This window comes from Panthera pardus, unplaced genomic scaffold (genome assembly GCF_024362965.1).
Source record: "Panthera pardus isolate Hobbes unplaced genomic scaffold, ASM2436296v1 HiC_scaffold_10, whole genome shotgun sequence".
NCBI classification, from domain to species: domain Eukaryota; kingdom Metazoa; phylum Chordata; class Mammalia; order Carnivora; family Felidae; genus Panthera; species Panthera pardus.
The window spans coordinates 110,389,330-110,416,697 of NW_026526655.1; the positions used below are offsets into that span (position 1 = coordinate 110,389,330).

General features: G+C 38.0%; 1 protein-coding gene across 2 annotated transcripts in view; it reads left to right on the top strand.

Moving 5' to 3' along the window:
- The first annotated feature begins 295 nt into the window (after window positions 1-295).
- The window catches only part of UGGT1 (UDP-glucose glycoprotein glucosyltransferase 1), a 108,517-nt gene continuing 81,444 nt past the window's right edge, over window positions 296-27,368 (top strand). For both annotated transcript variants that reach the window (XM_019469494.2, XM_019469495.2), the window contains exons 1-11: window positions 296-514; window positions 5,915-6,050; window positions 11,344-11,426; window positions 12,900-13,030; window positions 15,605-15,717; window positions 17,896-18,070; window positions 19,861-19,957; window positions 21,230-21,308; window positions 23,885-23,985; window positions 24,696-24,795; window positions 25,903-25,963. In XM_019469494.2, the coding sequence (XP_019325039.2) occupies window positions 457-514; window positions 5,915-6,050; window positions 11,344-11,426; window positions 12,900-13,030; window positions 15,605-15,717; window positions 17,896-18,070; window positions 19,861-19,957; window positions 21,230-21,308; window positions 23,885-23,985; window positions 24,696-24,795; window positions 25,903-25,963 (1,134 nt within the window). In that variant the 5' untranslated portion in view covers window positions 296-456. The remainder of the gene's footprint in view (window positions 515-5,914; window positions 6,051-11,343; window positions 11,427-12,899; window positions 13,031-15,604; window positions 15,718-17,895; window positions 18,071-19,860; window positions 19,958-21,229; window positions 21,309-23,884; window positions 23,986-24,695; window positions 24,796-25,902; window positions 25,964-27,368) is intronic.

Genomic DNA, 27,368 nt, shown 5'->3' on the forward strand with positions numbered 1-27,368 from the left:
GGGTTTAAGGAAGTAGCCTCTGAAGCTCCCCAAAGTCCAGGTCGGAAAAAAGGCTGAAACCCCCATTCGGCTTCACCAGCTGGTACAGCCTTGGGTCTCAGCTGTCGGCGCCTAGTCCCACTCCCCAGACCGTAAAAGTGCTCTCTTCCCAGCCACACTGCACAGCCAGAGAAAGGAGGGAGGCGGGGACTCCTCGGATACAAGATGGCGACCACACGACGCTCTAGGCTGCCCCAGCCGCGACTCGGTAGCCGGAAGTCCTCCGGCTCTCGCCAGTAGGAAGCGGAAGTAAAAATGTAGAAGGCAGCTGGGTTATTGCTTTGCGAGACCGGCTTGTGAGGGGAGCCGCGGGAAAGGCGCGTGTCGGCCGCTCACTGGCGCAGCCGCTGCTGCCGCCGTCACCGCCCCGCCCCGGCGTTGTCGCTGACATCGTCGCGGACGAAGCGTGGCCCCAGCATGGGCAGGAAGGGGGACGCGAGCGGCGCGTGTGCCGCGGCTGCGCGGCCGGTGACAGGTACCCCTGGCGTGGCGTGGGGAGGTCTCGTGGACGGGGACAGGGTCTGGGACGTGAGGCGACCTCGTGCCCTGGTCACCTTGAGCTTCCGCTTCTTCCCTGACTCAGTTTCTCCTTCTGTGTACCAGTCCTCCCCCTATTTGTGAGTCCTCCGAGTTGCCCTCACTGGTCTTACGGGCAAAGTATAGTTTCTGCGAGAGTGGCCGCGGACTCTCTTGTAGCCGTTTTTGAGCCTTTACTGAAGAGCTTTGAGATCCGTGTGCCCAAGTGCAGAAGGAGGTGGGGGAAGTGCCCTAACTTGAGTTTGGACCACGTCTGACCCTAAGTAGGTTGAGAACCAGCAGTTTGCAGGACTCTGATTGGAGAACGACTTGATCTTTTTGTAGATTTCTGTTTTTTCCCTAAAATGAACCAGGGTGATGCCTACTGGTTGCCATTTTCATTTAAGTACGAGGATCTGTTGGCTGGTAATTGGATAATTCGGTTTCACTTTTCGTGTGGGACCTGCCAGAAGATCTGCGTACATCGCCAATAAGTTATGGATGTGAACGGTTCTTCGTTGGCCAAAACCTCTAGATTGTTTTGCATTTCTTGCCAGATTTGAGAACTAGCATATTATGTTCATTTGAAGTCTGGGGTCTTATGTCTTACTGTGCGATACTATGTTGGAAACATTCATCAAGCACTTGCCAGCCAGTTTTAGTATGATGTTTGAAGACATTTAAAATAGTTATTTAAGGCCACAAAATAAGGGATGATGGTAGCCTTTCCACTTGACCTGCTTTAGACAAACTTAGTTGGCACTCATTTTTATTAAAGGAAATAAACATTGCTTTGTATAGTTGTGTGGCAGTTGTACAATGCACGCTTACCTTGAGGGGAAGAAATTGAACTATGTAGAAAATTCTTTTAGGTTTTTTTCTGCAGTTACCTGTGATCATTTTCATATCAGATGTATAGTAACTACTTTTATAAAAAATTAGCAAATGGTTTTGCTAATAGCTATAAATACATATTAACTTTAATTATTTGAGAAGTAAAATTATTTCTTGAGGGGTCGTTCCTAATATTTTTCTCACTGTTAATCTTGTATGTTGATGCTCAGATGGCTATCTATAAACTTGCAAGGTGCAAGTTGGTTTTTTAAGAGATTGTAAGCTATTATCTTCAATTTAGAAATGGAAAAAGAAAAAGTTGGTGATTCGTAATTTTATGCCTCTTCTGTTTTCCAAAAACTGAAAAGTGTTTGGGGCGCCTGGGTGGCTCAGTCGGTTAAGCGTCCAACTTCGGCTCAGGTCATGATCTCGCAGTGAGTTAGTTTGAGTCCTGGGTCGGGCTCTGTGCTGACAGCTCAGAGCCTGGAGCTTGGTTCAGATTCTGTGTTTCCGTCTCTCTCTGCCCCTCCCCCACTTGTGCTCTGTCTGTCTCTCTCAAAAATAAATAAATGTAAAAAAAAAAGTGAAAAGTGTTTGCCAAACTGCAATTTTTATTAATATTTCCAAAATTTTACTGTAGGTCAGTGAGCAAGAGATAGTCATTGAACTGAGGAAGCTGGGCCATGGACTAGATCTTACAGATATAACATTTGCGCCTAGGACTTATTAAAGAATGTTTTTAATTTACCCATTTTGCCACAAGCATTATGTCTGTGATCATGGAGTGCCACCTTGGGATTCTGACAACGATTATTTCTTAGACTGTTCATATTTATAAGCAACATTTAAGGACCACTAGGATCGGAGTGTAAGATTCTCATAAAATGAAGGCATTCTCAAACAAAAGGCCGCTTCTGTGAAGTTCTTACTTCTGCTTCTCTAAACAGTCTTTTCTTGTGGTTTTACCTGTTGCATCTAGGCTGCGGGGTCTGGGTAGGAAAGTTCTTCTGTAGTGGCCACTTTCCTCTGTCACCTCCAAGCGGTGCTATACCTTGCCCCAAGAACTGTCACTGTTTTTCGAACAATTCAAGGGGAACGCTGGGCGAGTCTCGGTGCGTACAATTTTCATTTTAATCTTTTAAGTCCTAAGCATCTTTCCTCTTGGTATCAAACTCCTTTCTTTGTATTTGCTTTCATTCATCCTTTAATGAAGACTTTGTTTATTTCATTCTGAGCACCTCCTGTGTTCCAGGCATTATGCTAGGCATTTGACCCTGACAAACAAAATTCCCTGCTTTTTTTTTTTTTTAATTTATTTTGAGAGAGAGAGAGAGAGCACAAGCAGGGGAGGAACATAGGGAGGGAGAGAGAGAGAGAGTGCGAGTGCACAAGCAGGGGAGGAGGAACATAGGGAGGGAGGGGGAGAGAGAGAGAGAGAGAGAGAGAGAGAGAGAGAGAATCTCAAGCAGGCTCCTCACTGTGATCCCAGAGCCCGATGCAAGACTTGAACTCCCAAACCTCGAGATCATGACCTGAGCGGAAATCAAGAGTTGGTCACCCAACAGGCTGAACCACCCAGGTGCCCCCCAAATTCCCTGCTCTTGAGGAGGTCACATTCCATCCCCAAAGCCAGCCTGAATACAGATCTGTCAGGCTGGTTGGTCACTTCTTTTGGGTCTCAGCTTCAGGCTGGCATGCTTGGTTTTGGGTTGAAACTGTGCCTTTCTCAGCCACCTGTATCCCAAGGTCTCTGTCCCTAGAAAGTCCTTGGACTTGCCTTGGTTCTCACAAGAAAGCTTTTTGCTTAGTTTGGTTCTGCACAGTATGAATTCTTACCCTTCCAAAGCTAGGGAACCGGGGGAGATAGCATGGTATTGTAGAACTTAAAAACAGGCAGATGTGGGTTCCAAGCATTGCTATTTATTAGTTGGGCAAGTTACTCGGCTTCTCCAAGCTTCCATTTTCTTATTTTTAAAGGTGAAATTATAGTGTTTCACCCATTATGCAGCATAGTTATGGAATATCTGCTGTTTGCCAGGTGCTGTGCTATTTGCTGTGGTGAACAAAATAGACATGGCAACCACCCTCCAGGAGCTGCAGTCTCCTGGATAAGTTGTGTGGAAGGACTAGAAGTCATGGTGTATGCAAAGCACCTGACGCAGTGTTTGGCCCAGAGCATTTGGTCGGTAATGGCTAATGTTTCCTCAGGGACCTTTTGTCACTTCCTGTTCCCTCACCACTCTGTGCATGAAGCCTGCCTGGGGTTACTGACAGTGTTTCAATTTCCTGTCCATGGTCACATCTTTTGGGACAGCACATGTAGGCCCCTTCAGGAAAAATTGTAAACATAGCTGTAGCACAGTACTGCTTGAACGTAGTTCATATATTCTGTCTCCAGTTTAGACGTTTTGTGACTTTTGGGGATGATTTTTTCCCCCTAATCACAGAATATATATTTCCAATTTTTTGAGACCATGCAGTAACAATGATGTGTTCTTATTCTATAGTTTAGAAGGTGGTTTCTTTTCCTTATAAAAACATGTTTTACTAGAACGGTTAATTCTGCTATAGTACTTGGCACTTCATGAAGTGATCTTCATGTCGCTTTTTCATTCTCACAGTGTCCAAGTGCGGTAGATACTGATATTCCTATTTCAGAGTCTGGGAGAAGGGCCAGAGATGTTACTAGGGGACTTGCTTATGGTTAAACTGCTAGTAAGTAGCAAAGTCAGTAAGTGAAGTAAGTCCCTAACTCTAAACGGTTCTCTCTTTTTTCCCAACCATGTTTTTCCATCATGCAGAGCAGGATTCTGAGGCTGCAGTCTGTGGACCGGTAGGGGAGGGTGTCTAAGAGTTTTTGAGTGGTCTGAAATTGTATCTAAAAGTTTGCATCCTTGCTTGCTCCTCTGCAGGAAATGTCAGTAACTTTTGCTACATTCTGAAAGTCCCCTCCCCAAAATCACTGCTAGCAGGTTTCAGTGTTGGGGGTCTAGTTTGGTTAGCCCTAGTCTTTGCAAATTTTGTGGGTTTTTTTTTTTTTTTTTTTAGTACTTATTTATAAATGGGATGTTAATATTTGTTTATATTAATTTGTCAGTCGATTAAATCAATTAAGGTGGCAGTGCCTGAACTAAAGACTCTTAAAAAGCAGCTTTTCTATTTGGTATCTTTTATTTTGCTTTTGCCCATTTGTTCTTTAGAGATATTGTGTGTTATATATGAAGCAGGATGTTGGCACAGATGTTAATGCTTTTTGTAAAAAGAAGGTAGTGACTGGTCTCCCAGATGATAGCTTTTATAGCCAATATCTCGAGGAATTGGGGTGAGTGAGGTGAGCCTTACCAGACATTAGCATGCGCAAGCACAGCTTTGGCATAGTGTTTCCCACAGATTCATGGCCCCTTTGGGTTCCCATTCAAATGGGTAGAACTTGGATGCTGACTTATATAGCCCACGGGAAACCTGCTTAGGGTTCTGTGAGCAGACTTTTGAGATGAAAAATCAGACCAAAGAAGCCCTGCAGCTCGAGGCCTTTTTCTGAAATGATCTAGACACATCAGCATGCTTAAGGACATTGCTGCTGGGAGGTTGGAAGGCCTGCATTGTATGGCCATGCCAATTTACCAGTGACCCCAGCTTATTTTGTAGATAGGGACCTGTTTAACTTCCTTCATTCCGGGACTGTTTTATGCGTTTACATTGAAGTGTTAGCTTCCTAGGATTGCTGTGACAGTGCATCAAACTGTGTGGCTTACGGCAACAGCAGTTCCTTGCCTTCCAGTTGTGGAGGCTAGACATTCTAAATCATGGTGTCACAGCTCATGTTCCATCCAAAATCTGTAGGGGAGGGTCTTTCTTTCCCTCTTCCAGCATCTGCTGGCCCTAGGTGTTCTGTGGTTTGCAGCGTGGTTTGCAGTGTAGTTCCAACAAGTGCCTCTGTCCTCACTGGCACTCTCCCGGTGTCCCTTCACATGGTCTTCCCGCTGTGTGCCTATCTCTGTGTCCACATTTTTCTTTTTTTTTTTTTTTTTTAACACCAGTCATATTGGGTTAAGGTTCACCCTAATGACCCAATTTTAACCAGGTTACCTCTGCTAAGATCCTATTTCCAAATAAGTTCACATTTCAAGGTGCTGGGATTAGGACTTCATAACTTTTGGGGGGTGGGCACCATTTAATACCCATCATTTATGTTTTCATCTAAGCTTTGTTTACTCTCATGCTTCATAAAGTAGAATTATGTGTAAACTGCTATGCCACCAACTGACTTTTATACTTCCGTAGAGGCGACCCAGGAAATGCAGTGCAGTCTTTATAGGAAAGCATTCCATGAACTTCACGGCTTTAGTTCTACATCAGTCGCTCAGCAAATATCTGTTGAACTATGGAGATATTAGGTGCTGTTATGTTTCAGAAACATTTCCATTTCTGTAATTCTCATGTTATTTTGTGTCTCTAAGTATTAAGATTCAGGTTTAAACATTTCCTGTGGCAAAACCTTTTTTTAAAATTTTCCTGTTTTTAGGAGTTTGCTATAAAATGGAACTTCTGATTGTATTCACTGGACTATGGCTGTTTTCTTCAGTAAAGGCAGATTCAAAAGCCATTACAACCTCTCTTACAACAAAATGGTTTTCCACTCCATTGTTGTTAGAAGTCAGGTAAGAAGACATCTTTTTTTTCTTTCATGTGTTTGAGTAAAAATGTAGGATCTGCTAGTGAATATTCAGGAGCCTTTTAGGCAGCGAGATTGTCATCATCACATGGATTTAGTCAGCACCTCTTTCAGTGTGCACTGTGCTGTGTACTAGTCAGAGGCTGTTATAACACAGAAGCTGTCAGTACCATAGGGTAATCATGATTCATAGAGATACTTAAGGACTTCTTTGGACAAATGTATTGAATTGGTTAAATTATCTTGCAAGAAAGGTATACATGTGGTAATAAAGGAAGAGGGTGTCGTACTTAAAGGAATTTTTCTATTTATTTGAAGAAGGTTTTAAGAGGTGTTTAATGAAAGAGAAAGAAGACAGCTTGGCAAGACGGGAGAAGGAGGGAATGCTCCTTCTAAGAAGCCGGAAGAAGACCTTGGGATAACAAGAGTGCAGAGGGGAAGCTGAGGACATAGCTGGATTTTATCTAAGATGTACATGTTCTACATTTTAACATCTCCAAAATTAGGATGCCTTTTGATGAAATCAAGATGTTACCTTACAAATTAAAATTGGTAGCATTTTCCTTTGTAGAGTTTCATTGAAAACAACAATGTGCCTTAACATCAACAGTGTCTTAAAATTGGTGAAATACAATATAGTCAATGATTTCTTGGGAGATTTTGTATTCTGAATGTACCTTCAAGTTAGTGTTTATAACATAAAAACCAGACACCTCTCTTAGTCAGATTTTTGTTTATAGAGGGAAGCTTATTTTTATTGTATCTGAAATACTGTATAGCTAGGACTTGTAGAGGTAGAGAATTGTTCTAAAGCATGAATTTAGGTAGACTGAAGGTCAAGCAGTTGGTGAATCTCACAATTTGATAGTGCGAGAAATTGGAACTGTTTCATTACTTCAGTTAACTTTGGCCTTTCTTTGTACCCTTCAATTTAGAATTAGGTTTTCTGACATTTCCCCCTTAATCCCTAGAAAAATGTGAATGAGGAGATTTTGTTAAGATGATGTGTTGATGAATAGTTTCATCTCCTAAGGAAACGGCTTCATTTGGTATTGATAAGAGGACCTGTGGGAAAGTGGGATGAGTATGAGCCGGTTTTGACTTGCAGAGGAGCCTCATGGATTGTCACTTCTCTGTGCCTCCCTTTTCTCAGCAATAAAATGCACCCCCCCCCATTCCTGCTGCATTCATTTCTTAGCAGTGTTATAGTGACTAATTTGATAAGTGGATTGAGCTCCTCCAGTGTCAGAACTTTATTAGATAGAGGGCAGCTGTAAAAGTGAAGTGACTGAAGGTTGTTGAGATCTAAACTGCCTGAGCCAGGACTCTGACAACTGAAATACGCCCCCGCCCCCGCCAATCTTATTTTAGATGATTTGTCTGGTATAAATCTAAGTGTTTGAGATTTACTATCATTTTCTAAATAATCTTGTGCAATTAACTGTAACCACTGATGTCTTATAATATTCTGCTTGACATTCTTTACTGAGTTACACTCAGTTACTCTCCACACTAATTTTTTGGTTTTTGTGCCTTGTCTCGGAAGATTCTTATGGTGTATACTTATGGGACTTTTGAAAAACTATGTTAAAACTGTCAGCCTTAATTAATCAATTTTTTCCCATTTCTTTGATCTCTGTGAAGTGAGTAATGTATAATGCTTCCTTCACCAACTTTCCTTTCACAAACATTGCCCCTTTTCATAATTTCCTGGCCATTTGCCATTTTGGTTGACTATTTAGTCCTCTTGTATGGCTATTTGCAGACAGTTTACCAAGGTAATGGGACTTCTAGGCAACTCAGAAATAAGTTGCACGTATTTGAAATCCTTGATAGTTACCTCCAGAGCTAACTGAGGCCACCAGTCTTCCCTCCCAGGTCCATGGCAGATATTGATGGCAATCACAGCCCTGTCCATCTGGGTGAGGGTGAAGAGACAGAATATTTCTTTACATATCGAGGCATGCAACTACCACAGATATTTTGCCTTCCTTGCATCTAGTGCTTAGGGACTAAAAATATTCCCGTGTATATTTTTAGACTGGCTTGATCCTAATGAAGCACATGTAGCTTTCTGGTTGTTCATGAATTGATATATATTTAATTGAAGTAAAACACTGAATATGTTTTGAACAGCCATAGTTACTAACAGAAATATTGTATAAATAAAGTACTATTATTAAAATTGAAACTTACAATCATTTATTGAGTACTAGATAGTGTAATGGCCCAAGAACGTACCATGGTAGAGATATAAATCAAATAGATTTGAGTTTACACTCCAGATTTTTAATTTGCTAATTCTGTGCCCTTAAGCAAATCAATAACCTGTCTGAATTTGTTTCTTTATGCTAAAGATGGTTGTAAGTCAGGATGGCTGTGAGGATTTAAGGACATGGGTGAATGTGTCAAGCACAGTGCCTGTCACATAGTAAGCTCTCTTTTTTTTTTTTTTACATCCTTTAAAAAAAAAATTTTTTTTTAATGTTTATTTATTTCCAAAGGAGAGAGAGACAGAGTGTGAGTGGAGGAGGGACAGAGGGAGAGAGATCGAGACATACACACACAGAATCTGAAGCAGGCTCCAAGTTCTGAGCTGTCAGCACAGAGCCTGACACAGGGCTCGAACTTAAAAACTGCGAGATCATGACCTGAGCTGAAGTTGGGTGCTCAACCGTCTGAGCCACCCAGGCGCCCCTTTTTACATCTTTTTTAATGTGTATTTATTTTTGAGAGAGAGCAAGTGCAAGCTGGGGAGGGGCGGGGGAGGGGAGACAGAGTATCTAAAGTGGGCTCTGCACTGATAGCAGAAAGCCTGTTGTGGGGGCTCAAAACCACGAACCATGAGATCATGACCTGAACTGAAGTTGGACGTTTAACCGACTGAACTACCTGGGCGCCCCCATAGTAAGCCCTTCTTAAATATTTATTTCCCTCCCCTTTCCTTTTGTTTCTTTAAAAAAATTTTTTTTTTAATGTTTATTATTATTGAGAGACAGAGAGAGACAGAGCATGAGCATGGGAGGGACAGAGAGAGGGGGAGACACAGAATCTGAAGCAGGCTTCAGGCTCTGAGCTGTCAGCACAGAGCCCGACGTGGGACTTGAACTCACAAACTGTGAGATCATGACCTGAGTCAAAGTCAGATGCTTAACCAACTGAGCCACCCAGGCACCCCTATTTCCCTTCCCTTTTTAGTTTTGTATGGAAGGAAGACCAATTCTGATCGCCAACAATAACTTTGGAAATCTAGAAAACAAGTTTACTACCAGATTTATGGGCATTCAGGTTGTATATAGTTTTTGTTTTGTTTTGTTTTGTTTTGTTTTGTTTTGCCATAGATTAAAAACTTTTTATTGTGATCTTTCAGAACATTTTTAAGTAGAATGGTACATTTAATGTGCTCTGCTTCTACCTGTCACCCATTTTAGCAATTACCAGCTCAAGTCCAGTAACCATCACCACACTACCTTCCTCCCTTCCCCTGCTGGAATATTTTGCAACAAATCCTAGACATCATATAATTTCATCTGAAAAACTATAGATGTTTTACTCAATGGAAAAGGTATAAGAAACTAAAAGACAATTTAAAATGAAAAGCAAAAAACATAAATGGTAGTAGCATTCCTTTTAATAATAATCTTGTTATTGTCTTACCTTTCTTGGATTAGGGCAGTGTATCTAGTAATTAATTTTTTTAAGATTGTTTGAGGGGCACCTGGGTGGCTCAGTTGGTAAGCATCCAACTTTGACTTTGGTTCATGGCTTCAAGTTCTGCACTGGGCTCTGTGCTGACAGCTCAGAGCCTAGAGCCTACTTTGGATTCTGTGTCTCCCTCTCTGCCCCTTCCCTGCTCATGCTCTGTGTTTCTCTGTCTCTCAAAAAAATAAATAAATGTTAAAAAAATTAAAAAAGATTGTTTGAAACTTAGATGTTGTAACACTTATTTATGCAGTGGATGATGAAGAGTATACTTCAAGAAGTTTTCCTGTAATTATATGAAGAACATATATTTATTGGCAGATGGCCTTGCAGGAAGGTCTTAGTTTCAGTGAATCCTTGTTCTCATCACTACAACCTTTGAGTGTATTATCCCTCCCCCACTACCTCAAGCATATCTTGTGAATGCAGCTTTAATTTATGAATTCAGGGTTTATTTGCATATCATAATCTGTCTTTGTATATGTTTTCTTAGGCCATAAGTTATTATAAGGTTGTTATGATGCCTATGTCAGTTACTAGAAAGCCTAGAAAAATGCCACATTCAAGGAGGTACTAAATAATTTAATACATTATGATACTGGGTATTTTCAGAAACCTAGTTTCAGAGAGGCTGTGTATTACCAGGAAATGTTTCTTATTTTTCCCATATTTCTGTGTCTAGCTGTGGAGTAGAGTGAGAGTTGTACACCCCAGTGTTGACAAGTAATGGGAAAGCCTTCCTTTGGCTAGGTAAGCTGAGATCAGATGTGTAGTTTGCTTTAAGACAGTGAGAGATCACCACTATGTTAGTATTATGTCTCGGAGGAGAAGATAACCAATTTACATGAATCATTCAGTCAGTACACACATTTTCTTCTAGGGATTTTAGACTCTTGAATGAAGGGAAATTTAGAATGGCCATTATTTTAGGTCTGTAGAGTAAAGTCAAGAAAAAATTAAGGTGGCGTTAAGTTCTAAGACCCGGTTTTTTTTTTTTAGATCAGTGCTAACTTTAAACTGAAATTTGGTGATCTTGAAATTTGGATTTAGGGATGTTAAAAGATTACAACATGCTGCCTTTAGTCTCCTAGCAAATTTTCTAGGGTTCATGTTTTCCTTGGGAGAGGACCTTAGGCAAAACATTTTTTGTTCTTTGTAAGGTCTTTCAGAAAATAAGTGAGCAGAACTGGTACCACAGTTATCAGTTCTTAATTCTACTTCCACTGCGGACAGCTTTTTCACAAATGGAGTTTCATAGGCTTTATTTATATTGGGACTTCCCTGTTACAGCATTGTGATTTTAGGTTTCTTAAGGGATACATATTAAGCTATTAATATGAATAAGTGAATAAGCTACTAAGCTAATTAGTTATTAATGGTTAAGCCAGTAAGAGTTATCGTTAGAATATATATTACACATGCTTGTGTATAATATAAAGTAAAAGCCAAACTGTTGACATTTGGAAACTTAAAAACCGAAACTTAAAAACCTATTTTTACTCTCTCAGAAATGTAACCTATATTAGAAGATTTTATTAAGTTGTTTCATTTCTGATATTTCCCCCCTTTTCTCCCAGTGAGTTTTTAGCAGAAGACAGTCAAGAGAAATTTTGGAATTTTGTAGAAGCCAGCCAAAATATTGGATCATCCGATCATCACGGTAAAATTGAAGCAGATGCTTCTTTGACTTTGGTATCTGCGAAAATATTAGGAAAAAAAATGGTCTCTTTCACAGTATGTATGGCTTTGCAATTAATGGAAAACATTTTTATCTTTAATGACTAGAGTTGTGATTCAAAAGTAATACTTTTGAAGCAAAGTTTATTATTTTTTATTTGAAAAATATTTTTTAAGGTTTTTTTTTTTTTGAGAGAGAGACAGAGCATGAGCGGGGGAGGGGCAGAGAGATTGGGAGACCCAGAATCTGAAGTAGGCTCCAGGCTCTGAGCTGTCAGCACAGAGCCTAATGCGGGGCTCGAACTCACAAACCGTGAGATCATGACCTGAGCCGAAGTTGGACGCTTAGCCGACTGAGCCACCCAGGTGCCCCTTGAAGCAAAGTTTATGACTTTGGCTGGAAGTACAACCTATGATTTCTTTTCCCCTCTTGTTTTTCTTTTGTGTTGTTTTATTAGAAGTGCTATAGAAATATTGTGTAGAAGAGAAATTCACTCAAAAATCATTTAGTATTAACTTAATCACCATCAGATTTGATTACTTTTTCTTTTGTTAATGAACTAATTATATAACTGATCTAATTATACAACTGATCTATTATCTATTAGGTTCGTTGTCATTAACTAAAACCATCCAAAATGTTGCCTGTTCTGCCTGCCAGGCACCTACACCATATACCTACGAGTGTCAGGGTGTCAAATTAATGACAGTGTAAATTGTGTTGCTTATTTACAGTTTATAATGTGCATTCACATTTTGTAATTCAATAGAGTATAAACATTACTAGTCAAAGATGCCAATACACAGGTAGCTAAAACCTTGACAGGCCTTGCTGAAAAGGAAATGTGTGAAAACAATGTGACTGCTGTTAGTATTTAACTGAATTGAGTCTCGACTGTTGGATTTTTTGAAAAATAATAGAAATTTTAAAAGTCAAGTCTGAATCTCTTTTGTGTGATATTAGCGGAGAAATACGGGACTAAAGAAGAGATGTACTTGGTCCAGTGAGGCATGGGGTAGGGTTTGGGAGTGACTTTGCAAAGTAGGTGATGTCCTTGCTGAATTCTTCCTGTGGAGGTAGGTAGGAGTTAGTTATCCAGGTAAGTGGGTCAGTTGCAATCCAGGTAGAGGGAATAGTGTGAACAAAGAGAAGAAGAGAGGGGTGCCTGGCTGGCTCAGTTGGTAGAGAATCTGACATTTGATTTCAGGGTCATGAGTTCAGGCCCGATGTTGGGTGTAGAGATCACTTAAATGAATAAAACTTTAAAAAAAAGAGAAGGAGTCCAATTAATTTGTGTACTCCAGGGAATTCTAAGCATTTGACAACAGTTCAGGAAGGATAGTGGTAAGATTTTGCTATCATATACCTTTGTAACACATAGCTTTATACTGTATGAACTATCTTATTTGGATATGTCTACCTGTAGATAATTATTTTGGTTAATGTTCTTGGCAGGTACTGATTATTCCTATTATCATGCAATATTGGAAACTGCATTTCAGTTTCTGTCACCTCTGCAGCAGAATTTGTTGAAATTTTGTCTATCCCTTCATTCCTACTCGGCTACAATTCAAGCCTTCCAGCAGGTAAGTTCAGTCAGTGCTTACAAGATAATGGTATTTTTTAGGGGTTGTATAACATGATGATTGTTTGTATTGCAGTTATCCTGGCATTGTGTTACAGAGCTGTAACTTTTCTGCCTGAAATTTATGAGGATTTATGATGTTTATAAATAGAAAGCAAAACTGATACTAAATCTTCAGATCTCCGATTTTTTAATTATATAATTTGCGTTTACTTTCATTTAAGAAAAAAAATATCCACACAAAAACAAAACTATGAGACTTCATTTATACAACACGGCATATGGGTAATAGTCTTGCTAAACCATTTGACTGTGAATCTGATCACAGCCTGTAGAATGTAAAAGCTGTTCATAGGAAATACAGGGGATGAGAAATATGAAGCAATATCAGAAGGGTAACAGGAAAATCTGGAATGTAGAAAACTTTGTAGTAAAAATAATCTGATTTCTTCGACAAATATAAGGAAAGAGGTAAGGAAGAGCTTCAAGAGAGACTTAAAATATATGTCAGCTTAATGCAATGTGTGGATCTTGTTGGATTTTGAGTTGAACAGACTCCTTAAAAAAAAAAGTAAGAGAATCAAAGATGAGCATACACCCATCGTGTATTTGATGTGAAAGAAATGTTAATTTTAAGATCACTATTTTATTATAAAGTAAAACAGGCACAGAAAATCATTCACAAGAAATACATGGTGTAATGAACACTTGTAACTTTCGCCCAGGTCATGAAGTAGAACTTTGCCAGGGCCACTGGCAGCCTTTGTGCTCTGTTCTCATGACAGCTGCCTCTCGCCAGCCAAAAAGAACTACTTTCTTAACCTCTGTTGGAATGACTTGCTGTGTTTCTTTATCGTTTTACTGCCCAAGAGTGCATCTCCACACGATAGAATTCAGTCTTGCTGAGTTTTGAAAATTCTGATAATTTTTTGGGAGTGTGGCCCTAAATTTACAGGTTCTAGTTCTAGCGCTTTCTTTTCTTTGAATAACATACACTGTTAGCCCTATAAATTTTTTCACAGTCTGTATTATTGATCACATACTCATGATACAGTTCAACTTTTTCTCTGTCCTCTGTTCCCTGCAAATTGGCAGCTGGATCCAGAGGCAGGGCTTGAACTCATGACCCAGAGATCAAGACCTAGGCTGAGCTCAAGAGTAGGATGCTTATAACCAACTGACCTACCCAGGCACCCACGGTTTTCTTAACTTTTAAAGGCTGGCATGGCTCCCTCTTTTTTTTTTTTTTTTTTTTTTTTTTTTTTATGTTTACTTTTGAGAGAGAGAGACAGAGTGTGTGTGTGTGTGTGTGTGGGGGGGGGGTGGTGGGGGCAAAGAGAGGAGACACAGAATCTGAAACAGGCTCCAGGCTCTGAGCTGTTAGCACAGAACCCAGCGCAGGGCTCCATCTCACGGACCCGTGAGATCATGACCTGATGGCTCCCTCTTCTGTTGATTTTATGTAGTGTGAAAAAAATATGGTGGCTTTAAAAAAACATGGTTGTTTGGTTTTTGAGATTTCCTTTGTTCCTCTCCTGCGCTTTCATTGGATTTTCTCTTTAGTTGTCTCTGTATCTCTGTGCTATTCAAATTTTATGGCACCCTGAGCAGTTTCTCCTTACAGTGGGGTCCTGTCTTAGCAGGACTCCTGGCTTATGAGTTTAGAGAGTTGAGAGCAGCTAAAGTGCTGTTCTTTCTTATTTTTTTGTGTTTGTAAGTTTTTATAGTAATTTACCAAAAAATGAAGAATGTAATGAAAAGTTTTAATACCAATTTTTCATAGCAAGTTTACCATTTTTCCACCTCTGAATTATTTTTCTTACGTCTATAGAAAAGGACAATATTAATGTATTACATAAATTACATTAGTGCACACACCAGTGCTTGTCATTATATCCTTTCTTTTCCCATCTCTTTATACTTAGTCTTCTCAGCGTCTCTCATTAAAGCTGCAGATTGACTTGTCTCATTATGCATTGGTGTTCATGCATTTCACTCCTGTCTCCTTCAGCCTTTCCCTGGAATATCTAGCTTACTGTGCTTCGTAGATAATTTTACCTTCCATCTATACTCTTTTTTTTCGGTCTAGTTTTTTCTTTTTCTTTTTCTTTTTTTTTTAGAGTCTATGTCATTCTATCTATTTCAGAGAAAACCTTCAAGTTAATCTGCATATTGTACTTAATGTATGGATATGGACTTAATATACTTAATAGGGATTGTGTAGTTACACTTTGATGCTTAAAATTGATATTTGTAAGCTTGGTTTTCTTTAAGGTACATACCGTATTCCCTGGATATCTTTTGTTCTGTTCTGAGGTAGAATTTTAAAGTTCTGTTTTGGGGCTGGTATGAATACCAACCTCATACGGTGATATTGGGAGGAGCTAGATGAAATAATATGTGAGAAACAGTGACATGAAAAACTCTTCCTGTCACATTGTAGGAGTTCAGTAGATGTTGATTTTCCCTTTTGTTGATGTTATTTTATCATCTAATTACCTGTTTAGAGTATTCATGTCCTTACTCGTCTGTGGTTAGAAATCATGACGAGAATGTCTTGTGTCTTAAATGGCAGATAGCAGCTGATGAGCCTCCACCAGAAGGATGTAATTCGTTTTTCTCTGTGCATGGAAAGAAGACTTGTGATTTTGACACCCTTGAGACTCTTCTCCTCACAGCATCTGAAAGGTAAATTGTGTGTTTCTTCACACATACTGTATTTCATTGTGCTTTCTTCCATATCAAGCCCACCCTTCGAATTTCTTACAGGTTTTGTGGTCTGTAGATACAGAGGTTTAAAGTGTGGATTCTGGAATCAGACCGACTAGATTTGAATCCCAGCTCTGTCACTTAAAATAGTTTTGTAAACTTAGGCAAATTATTTAACCTTTCTTTCCTACCTCACTTTGAAATAGAGATAATAAGAGTACTTTATGTTCCTGTTATTATTTAGTGATGACCCTCTGTGAGATTACATAGGCTTTGTCATTAGTGTAGTAAAGAATACCCTGTGTATTAAACCAGTGCCTGAAGTAATGATATTAATGATAATGATCTCTCAGAGTATTACTAGTTTCAGACAAAAGAGACTATTTAAAAGATAATAGCAAGCATAATTTGAATATTAAGTTGGTAATTTAATGGGCTGGCTTTTTGCTTAAAGGTAGGTTTCCTTTGGTGGACAGATATAACAGGTGTCTCTTGCTGTCTGGCTATGGCAGTAACCCCATTGTACCTTCTCTGTAATGCCGTTTTAAATTGGATAACTGACCTCTCTGTGATGTTGCTCTGCTCTACCAGAGGCCTAAGGGCATTTCAGGTAGGGTAGCTCTTCTTTAGTGAGGTACTCTTTCTTCCCAGCACTTGTTCTCTGCCCGTTAAATGGCGGGAGAGCTTTTTACTTAGAATGACAACCAGAAAATGGGGTACGTGTTCCAGCTATGTCCAGGCCGAGGAATGGACATTGGAGAATGGCTTGCATGGTAAAGTGGTGCTCCCTTGGGGTAAACAAAATTAATTGATTTAAAAAACTCTAACTTGTTAAAACAATAATGCAGACATTTATAAAGAAAAGAATGATGGCGTCTCCTCTTCTGAGAGGTGGTAACTGTTTTTAATGGTTTGTCATCATGTTTTAGGCTTTTTTCTGTGGTTATAGATTTATATACAGGTAGGTAGGTTTATTTTTACAAGAGGCTTCTTCCCATTAGTACATGTATGTGTACCTCATTATTTTTAATGCATGAAAAATAGCTATGTAAGAATGTCTCACAGTTTTTTACTGATAGTTTTAAAAGTTGTTTCCTATTTTTTTGTTTGTTATTGTGGTAAGGCTATAGTGAATATCCTTACTTCTATCTCTTTACCTTCTGTGGAACAGTTTATTAAGAAATAGTTTATTGTAAAAGGAGTGGCAAGTCATAAAGTCTGTGCAATAAGATCTATTGATATCTTGATGCTGATATTAGGAAATTTATTTTGAGGGGCAAGTTTAACAATTTATGAGGGAAACTTAAATATTAAATTATTTAGTAGGAAGATCATAGTAGTAAAAATGATAGAGGAGGGAGATGCTGTGGTTGACCAGTTATATGCTTAAAATCATCCTGCCTTTTCACGTTATTTGTGCTTATGTTTTCAGATAGAAGGATAGTCTATTTATATAGTAGAATAACGTAATAAAGCCTTAGTACTATGGGATGTGGATATGTATCCTTTTTCTGCCTTTCATCCTTCTCTAGGAATTGGTAACAATTACTAATCAAAGTCTGCATTTTATGGTTAGTATGATGTGGTTTTATTATTTTTAGTCATGAATAAGACTCATATTTGACAGTGTTCTTACTGACTGAAAACTGTTTTGATACTCTGTTTTTAAATTTTTTTTTTAATGTTTATTTATTTTTGAGAGAGAGAAACAGAGCGCGGGTGGAAGAGGGGCAGAGAGAGAGGGAGATACAGAATCAGGCTTCAGGCTCTGAGCTGTCAGCACAGAGCCTGATGCAGGGCTCAAACTCATGAACTGTGAGATCATGACCTGAGCCGAAGTTGGACGCTTAACTGACTGAGCCGCCCAGGCACCCCAATACTCTTTGTATTAAGATGCTTATAATCTTTATTTAAATTATTGCTCCTGTAGCTATATCTTGTACCATTTTTAATTTTTAAGAACTTTTTTTAAGTTTAAGAGGATGGGTGAAATAAGTGATGGGGATTGGGGGTGCACTTGTGATGAGCCTTGAGTGATTATGGAATTGTTGAATTACTATGCTGTACACCTCAAACTGATGTAACTCTGTATGTTAGCTAACTGGAATTAAAATAAAAACCAGAAAAAAAAATTAAGCTTCTAATATTTATTTTCAGACCCAAACCTTTATTGTTCAAAGGAGATCACAGATACCCATCATCTAATCCTGAAAGCCCAGTGGTCATTTTCTACTCTGAGATTGGTTATGAGGAATTTTATAATTTCCACCGCCAACTTATATCAAAAAACAATGCAGGCAAAATCAATTATGTACTCAGACATTATATACTTGTAAGTATTGACTTATGTGTGTATTGTATGTGTGTGTGTGTGTGTATATATATATACACATATATATAAAACTTAAAAAAAATTTTTTTAACGTTTATTCATTTTTGAGAGAGAGCACAAGTGGGGGCGGGGTAGAGAGAGAAGGAGACACAGAATCCAAAGCAGGCTCCACAGAGCTGGAACATAGGGCTCACACCCATGAGCTGTGAGATCATGACTGAAGTTGGACGCCTAACCAACTGAGCTACCCAGGTGCCCCTTATAGCTGTTAAAAATCTTGATTTGCCCTGCACGACCTTAGCACATAAGCTAATAATATCCCCCCTTTATAAAATTATTTGATCTACTTTTCATCATATCTGTTATTTGCACATAGGAGGTACTTTGCTTGCCAGTCTGAAGAAATAGGAAATAATTATGCTTAAAAAATGGCTTAATAAAGTGTACATTCTACTTAAAAATGAAACATGTAAATTATATTTTCTAGATTTAATATAATCATCATACTATGGAACTGATTCTTGAATTCCTTTCCAAAAAAATTTTTTTTCCATTCGGAATCTTTTCATTTGATGTAAAAGGGAGGATTTCTAAAGGCATAAAAACAAGGAGAATTGACTTAAAATTAAGTTTTTAAAGTCTTTTGTAACATTTAGCAATTAACATATTTATATGTAAACATATTTGCTTTTAAAGTTTCTGTGTCATAATAAGCTCAGTAAAATTGCGTGGTAAGTCCCTATAAGCAAAATATATATTAACAAAATATTTTTTTAAGTTTATTTATTATATTAGGAGAGACGGAGAGAGGGAGAGCATGCACAAGCAGGGGAGGGGCAGAGAGAGAGAGAATCCCAAGCAGGCTCTGTGCTCTCAGCTTGGAGCCAAACATGGGGCTTGAACTCCTGAACTGTGAGATTATGACCTGAGCTGAAACTGAGAGTCGGATGCTTAACCAACTGAGCCATCCAGACACTCCCAAATAAATATTTAAATGAAAATTTGTATGAACAGAAACAGATTTTTAAAAAAAATTTTTTAACGTTTATTTATTTTTGAGAGAGCGAGACAGAGTGCAAACGGGAGGGACAGAGAGAGGGGGAGACATAGAATCTGAATAGACTCCAGGCTCTGAGCTGTCAGCACAGAGCCTGACGCGGGGCTCGAACCCACGAACTGTGAGATCATGACCTGAGCTGAAGTCAGACGCTTAACCAACTGAGCCACCCAGGCACCCCTTGAAACAGATTTTTTTAATACCTAGTTTTGACAACTGCTTTCCAGGCTATATTGCTGTTATTAAAGATTAAAATATCTAAAGCGCCATCCTCATTCAGGATGGTGGTAAGCCTGTGACAGTTGGTCAGCCCAAACCCAACCTGAAGACTTTTTTTTTTTTGAAGACATTTAAATTCAATAAAAAATGAATACATCACACACACATGGTCCTATCAAAGTACTTCTGGGTTTGAAACCTCATCGGTATTTCAACTCTGCTTTGTAAGTTCTGGAGTTTCCTTTTCTTTTTCTCCATTTCTTCACGTGGTTTGGTTACTTCTGCCCTGTCACTGTCCCTTCGTCTGGTTTTGCCTCTGCTTTGGAATTCCCATTCCCATACTTGTGGCAGGATACAAAATCTAAAGGAGGCTGAGATTCCCGTGGAAGTTTTAGCTATATTTTGAATGCATAATCCTAGGTGGTGGCTGTGTGATGTTAACATGTTCATGTCACGTTCATTGTGACATTTAAGAAGCCAGGTGTTAATGCTGGAATACTTACTCTGCTTGCAGAATCCGAGGAAGGAACCTGTTTACCTCTCTGGCTATGGTGTGGAGTTGGCAATTAAGAGCACTGAGTACAAGGCCAAGGATGATACTCAGGTGAAAGGTGAATTTGTGAATTAAGACCAATGTGTTTTCTTTTCCTTAAATGTGAGTTAAAGGGAATTTATTTCCTTAATGTAAAAGAATAGATTTAGGAGCATGATGAACCTGTGTTTGAATTCTGGTCCTGTTACCTGTGAGTTGGGTGATGTGAAGCAAATTCTGTAGGTCCTAAATTTTCTGTCTGTAAAGTGCAGATAATGGCATGTGCCTCCTAACGTATTTGTGAAGAGAAAATGAGATGTATAGGTAAAGAATGTAGCATAGTTCTTTGCACAAAAAGGTCAATAATTGTAGCTGTTGTTATTGATGATGTGTAATTCACAAATAACCATTAATTTGTGACCCAGAGTGAAATCCTAAACTATCTTAATGAACAATTTTGTGTTTTTGATTATTTTCTGCACTTGGAATACTTCTTATTGTACTACTCTAGGGTTTTGAATTTATTATTTCAACCACACAAGTTTTATGTGCAGTCTTTCTATTTCTTCCTTGTGAGCTTATTTTATTTTTATTTTTATTTTTATTTTTTTTAATATATGAAATTTATTGTCAAATTGGTTTCCATACAACACCCAGTGTGTGAGCTTATTTTAAAGATAAAAACGGGGGCACCTGGGTGGCTTGGTCGGTTAAGCGTCCGACTTCGGCTCAGGTCATGATCTCATGGTCCGTGAGTTCGAGCCCCGCGTTGGGCTCTGTGCTGACAGCTCAGAGCCTGGAGCCTGGAGCCTGCTTCCGATTCTGTGTCTCCCTCTCTCTCTGACCCTCCCCCATTCATGCTCTGTCTCTCTCTGTCTCAAAAATAAATAAACGTTAAAAAAAAAAAATAAAAAAAAAGATAAAAACGGTTGGTTTGGGTAAATGGAGGATAGCCTAGTACCTCAACATTCTGTTACCAATAATTATATTTAGGATTAAGTTGCTTAATTGGAAGTTCTTTAGAATTTTGATACTGAAAAATCCACTGTTCATAATTTTAGAGGTATTAATTTTGAGCTTTTGAGATTTTTAACATGTAAAATTTTCCAAAGTTCAAGGGAAAAATACATTCTTACTGTATCCAGGAACACAGGATACATTGAAAAACACATGTATTCTGTCTAAAAAAAAAACACTCTACAAAAGAGTCATTGAGGTATTCAGTGTTTTAAGTAGTATTGTAATTTCAGGTGTTTCTAATTTGTTTTACATTATTCAAATTTTATGAGGTTAATAACATTTTTATTTCCTGTCTGAATGATTAGACATGTATTTGCTTGTGCTTTTATAGGAACGGAGGTAAATGCTACAGTGATTGGTGAGAATGATCCTATTGATGAAGTTCAGGGATTCCTCTTTGGAAAATTAAGGTATGTATATTTTTGGGGGAAATGCCCTTATTCTTTTAAACTTCCAAGCTGCTTTGCATTGTAGGTATCATCTTTCTCATTACTGTCTGAGTTACAGATCTCTCAGTAGTTCTTTATATATGTAACCTGATAGGAAGCGATTACCACTTAATTTACTGTGTAGTTCATGATTTCCAGACATCTGAAGCACATTTTTGTTTTTTTAAATTTAATTAATTTATTTAAATTTTATTTATTTTAAAAATTTATATCCAAGTTAGTTAGCATATAGTACAACAATGATTTCAGGAGTAGATTCCTTAGTGCCCCCTCCCTCCCACAACCTCTCCAGTAACACTCTGTTTGTTTTCCATATTTAAGAGTCTCTTATGTTTCATCCCCCTCCCTGTTTTTATGTTATTTTTGCTTCCCTTCCCTTATATTCATCTGTTTTGTAACTTAAAGTCTTCATATGAGTGAAGTCATGATATTTGTCTTTCTCTGACTAATTTCGCTTAGCATGACACCATCCACGTAGTTGCAGATGGCAAGATTTTATTCTTTTTGATTGCCAAGTAATACTCCATTGTATATATGTACCACATCTTCTTTATCCATTCATCCATCGATGGACATTTGGGCTCTTTCCATACTTCGAAGCACATTATTGTTAAATGATATTATGGCTTCCTGCCTATGGCTTTAGTTGATTTTGTTTTCTGGGCCTTGCATTTGATGACATAAAGTTACACATAAAAGGAGACATCTAATTTTTTCACCCAGTTTTTCCCAAGAAAATCGACAAAGTACTTTAAAAGGTCATAGCTATTTACTTAAGCTAAACGTAGTCTGAAACAATGCAAAAGAGGTGCAGTAGATCTTATACACGTTTAGTTGAAATATATATTAGATTTCACTTTATTTTTTTAATCTTTATTTTTGAGAGAGACAGAGTAAGAGTGGGGGAGGGGCAGAGAGGCAGGGAGACACAGATAAATCTCTGCTGACAGCTCAGAGCCTGACGCGGGGCTCAAACTCACAAAACAGCAAGATCATGACCTGAGCCAAAGTTGGAAGTTCAATCAACTGAGCCATCCAGGCTCCCTAGATTTCACTTTATATGAAAGAGGATAGAGATGTTTTCTTGAAGAAAATTTCATAGCCATTTTATGAAAGTTTCAGAGAAATTTATGACTGAAAATTCTTCTTAGTAGTTACTTTAAATGTTGTAGTTATTTCTATTATGCCTTGATAATTGTTCAGAGCCCGGACTTCTGCTTTATCTGGAAATCTTAATTAGGACATCTACGGTGGCGTTTTCTCGTTTTTGTTTGTTTGTTTGTTTGTTTGTTTTTTGTAAAGGAAAGATCATGAAGAAGTATGTGTAGGCCAGTTTCACATACTTGAACTTTAACATTGGGCCCAGTGAAATGACTTAACCAGACTAACAGGTTAGCAAAGATGACTCTGTTCATGTTGAATTTCTGTGGACATGTTGAGTCCATCCCATGCATATGAATGTTTCATTGTGTTTAACATCATTTTGGCTTCATTAGTATGCAGTCAGGTTTCATTTTTATTGGACCCAGCTTTCCAGAATATTTTTTCATATTCATGTTTTTTATGTTTGATTTTTGGATAGCATTATGATCTTATGTATTTAGAGCACAAAGGTAGTATGTAGCATATTAAAGACGTTTTCCGTTTTGCACATTCGGAATAGTTGTTTAGCTATCTAGAATAATGGGACCATTTTCGGATATGATCATCATGAAGAAGACGTAGTAACTGGTTGGAAATGGATTGGTTGGAAGGTGAAGGATCTGAGTAAATATTTTACTTTCTGTATGTGGCATTTAAGAAATTTTTAGTTGCTAGCATTTAAAAGAACAGAATTACTCAACAAGCCATCTGTTGTCTGATCTAAATGATACATATCTGCCTCTGATAACTTCTGTTTTACTAGCTTTAAATAGAATGCACTGTATTTCAAGATAAAACTAAGTGAAACCCAGTGCTCTCGGTTAACTTAAGTTGTATTATTCATGTGATGGAAGGATTTATGGGCATGTAGCTGAAAGAAATCCATCTTGGGACTGGCAGCATTGTATTTCCAGTTTTATTTTGAGAATTTAAAAAGATTGAGGAAAAGTGTGGAAAATAATAGAACATACGCATGTGCTCATCACCCAGAATTGATGGTTGTAATTGTACATGCTTTTCTGTTTCAAAGAACTATTTATGAAGTTTTTTTCCAACACATGCCTTCTTTTACTTGAAAGAAATGGTAAAACACTACAGGTAGACTTGGGGTCCCCTTTGTCCCCACTCTCAGTCCCATTCCCTCTCCCTGACATAGAGAATCACTGTAGTGGTGATTCATTTTTTAATCTGTAAATTTTATGGTTTAAAAGATTGTCATTTTCTGTATTAACTTATTTTTTAAGAAAAATAATTCTGCTCTAATATTTTCCCTTTATTGTAGGAATTTACTTATTGCTAAGGGGAAAATCATGAATATAAAGTTGGAGCCAACTTCTACGTGTGCTTTGAGAAAGAAAAGACATGTTAAAGGACTGATTTTATGTTTCTTTCAGAGACCTGCACCCTGACCTGAAGGGACAGTTGAAGGAACTCAGAAAACATCTTGTGGAGAGCACCAATGAAATGGCTCCTTTAAAAGTTTGGCAATTGCAAGGTAACAAATATGTAGAGGAATCACCGGCCTACTTTTGACTGAATTTTATGGTATTAAAAAACTAATAGAATTTGAATTTAATTTTATTTATTTGCCTGATTCTCAGGGTACCACAGATTTTCACGATAAAGGGATTATGATTAATCAGAAAAGAAAGGAAGTCCTTTTGTAGACAGATTAACAGTATGCAGAAGTATGTATGTAAATGAGTGCCAGATCTTTCTCTGTGTGAACAGATACTTAAGTTTATAATGTTTGTCTTAGTTTTTCTATTTCTTTATATATACATTTCTTGAATAGTGTATCTGTCAAATGTTAAAGACATATTAACATGAAGGATATGTGTGTTTTTCTGGCCCAAAGGTCTATTTTATCAAAAATTTTTTTTAAGCATAATTTACTAAAGACTTTTACTATACTTTGTGGTATATTGTAAATTCATAAAAATGGAAAGGATTTGGGATGGATTTATCCTATGCTAAATGTAAATGTGTTAGTATATCTCTAGTGTTTTATGCAAGTATAGCAAGCAATGTAACAATAAACACTAGGAATTGAACAAAACCTAGAATTAAACCATGGGTGCTCTCTGAAATGGTTGCATTCTAAAACATTCTCAATTGCCAAGAAAATAATGAGAAATAAATGTTTTTTTCCCCTTATTTCTCATTGCATTAGATTAATACACTTTATACTTGACCTTGTTGCAGATCTCAGTTTCCAGACTGCTGCCCGAATCTTGGCTGCTCCTGCTGAATTAGCTTTGGTGGTAATGAAGGATCTTAGTCAAAATTTTCCTACCAAAGCCAGGTAATGAAGAGTAAGGCTCTAAGACATTCTTCTCTTTACTATATACCTAATTATCTTCATGTTTACATGCAAAATGAGACAAGTAAAATATGAAAATGCTTAGAAAATTAAAGTTTTAATACCAGCACCATGCCACTGATGACGCTATCTTTCTGGGAAGTTGGCAGTACCGTACATTGTGGGGTTGGAGACCCATGTAGGTTGTGTCCTTGGCTCTGCCTTGCTAGCTGTGTGACATTTGCAAATAATTACCTCTCTTCTCATTACCTCACTTCCCCAGCATTAAAATGGAAATAACGATCCCTGCCTGTCAGGATTAGATGAGTTAACAAAATCTGATGTATGCGGATGTAACTAATATAGGGTCTAGCAGCGACTGTGTTTTTCTTCCTGAAGAGTTTTGTATACATCATCTAATTTAAAGTCAATGAGGCAGATGAGTTCTATAGGCTGACTTGTTCATGGTGACAGTAAGATTTTGAGTGCAGCTTTTTAAATACTGCTTTCAGTTGTATAATATCCTCCACATCTCATAAATCTTTTTAAAAGCCAAATTTTTAGAGACTAACAACTTAAATGGTTGCCATTGTTTTTCTTGAGTAACTGAATGAGCTATTTTGACTTCTTGACTTCTTATGTGAGATGCTTTATAAATAAGTTTGTTTATTTGGTTAGTCTTGGCAACCATTTCTTAGAAAGACTTATAAATCATATAGTACAATCTCATTTAAGTCAGTATGCTATTGAAGATATACATGTAGGATGCCACCTCCACCAAAAGTGCTTAAGTAGCATGAGCAGTTTGTCACCTTAGTTTAACATTATCCCTTAGTCTGTGAGCAGTAGAGATTGTGTATAGGAATAGAGTTACATATATTTAACCTAAGATCTTTGGAATAACTGCACTTGATTTAAAATGCTGCTATTACTGCTACTTTTCTGTGATGTTGTATGTTGAAGTAATGAAAAAATATGTACATCTGAGTGGAGAAATGTATTATTTGTAAAGGTGAAGATTTTTTTGTTTTTTTGTATTAAGGAATTTGTTGTTTTACATACAAATATAGGGAAATTAACTAAACATCGATAACATTTTTATTTCTTTAGAGCAATAACAAAAACAGCAGTGAGTTCAGAACTTAGAACCGAAGTGGAAGAGAATCAGAAGGTATTACCCAGTGGTCTTTCTGTTTTGTATTGTATTTTTAAAGATGAGGAAATCTGAGTTACATCAATGACATTGAACAAACTTTTACCAAAGATAGTGGTGTTTTATTCATTTCTGTAATCTTTTTTTATGTTTTTAATATTTAAAGTTGAATATGAATATAATTGAAATATCAGATGGTGCCACCACTTTGTTTAGATAAGCAGCATCCCCCTAACATGACTTACTCTCTGTTTTTAATCTGTCTGTCTGTCTATCTATCTATCTATCTATCTATCTGTGAGAGAGAAGGAGAGAGAATGTGAGCGAGCAGGAGAGAGGGGCAGAGAGGGAGAGAGAGAGAATCTTAAGCAAGGCTCCTTGCTCAGCATGGAGCCTGACATGGGGCTCAATCCCACGATCCTGGGATCATGACCTGAGCCATAATCAAGAGTCAGGTGCTTAACCAACTGAGCCACCCAGGCTCCTGGACTTAATTCCTGTTTTGTCCTCCTTGCTAGAAGCATCTATTTTCAACCCTTAGCTGATTGTTTTGATGTTTATCCCCAGCTTTATAGTAAACTTAAATTAGTGCTTTGTTTTCCAGTTTCAAGTCTTCTGTGTCGGTCTCCCATTACAAGGATGACATTTAACTTTCTTTCACTGCCCCTCACCCCCATGTCTGCCACTACTCCGTACTGGCACTTCCCCATCCCTCCACTTTCTCTGTGTTTTCATGTTGTGATTTTATTAATTTTTGTTCTGCTCCAATATGTTCTGGTTGTTCTTTATGTCTAGGGCATACCAGTTATCCTGGGACCTTGCTTTAATCTCTTTTGTTGGATCTCCTATTTCTTGAGTTCCTGGTATTCTTTGTTTTTGGTTACTCCCTTTTTTGGTGCAGTACATCATTCTTCATGAGAAAAGTTGCATTTCAGATTCTGAGAAATCAATTTTCCACTTCTGTTTTTATTGATAGCTTGGCTGAGTATAGAAATCTAGATTGGAAGTCCTTTAGAAGTTTTGTTACTGGACCAAAGTGAGTTGCTTCTTGGTGAGTTACAGACAGAGACCACACCAGGAGGAATTGCCTCACAAGGTCATCTTTATTTGTAGAAATAGGGAGATCACAGGGAATAATTTCCAAAACCATGACTACTCTTAACAGAGGTAGGCTGGCTCCTTTATTAGGGCTTGGATGAATAGTTCCAAGAAGGGGACTTTAACATTGTAATGAAGCTGAGGAAGCTGTGGAGCACTTTCTGATTCATTTGCACAGGTGTCATATTTCCTCAAATAGTTTCTTTTCCTTTTCTAGCAATTTGTTAGTTTCTAAGAGATGAACTTGACTGACAGAAACTTTTAGGAATTTCCTGAGTTCAATGGGTCAGTTTTGAGTTCAGGGGTCAATGGTGACAGTTTGAAG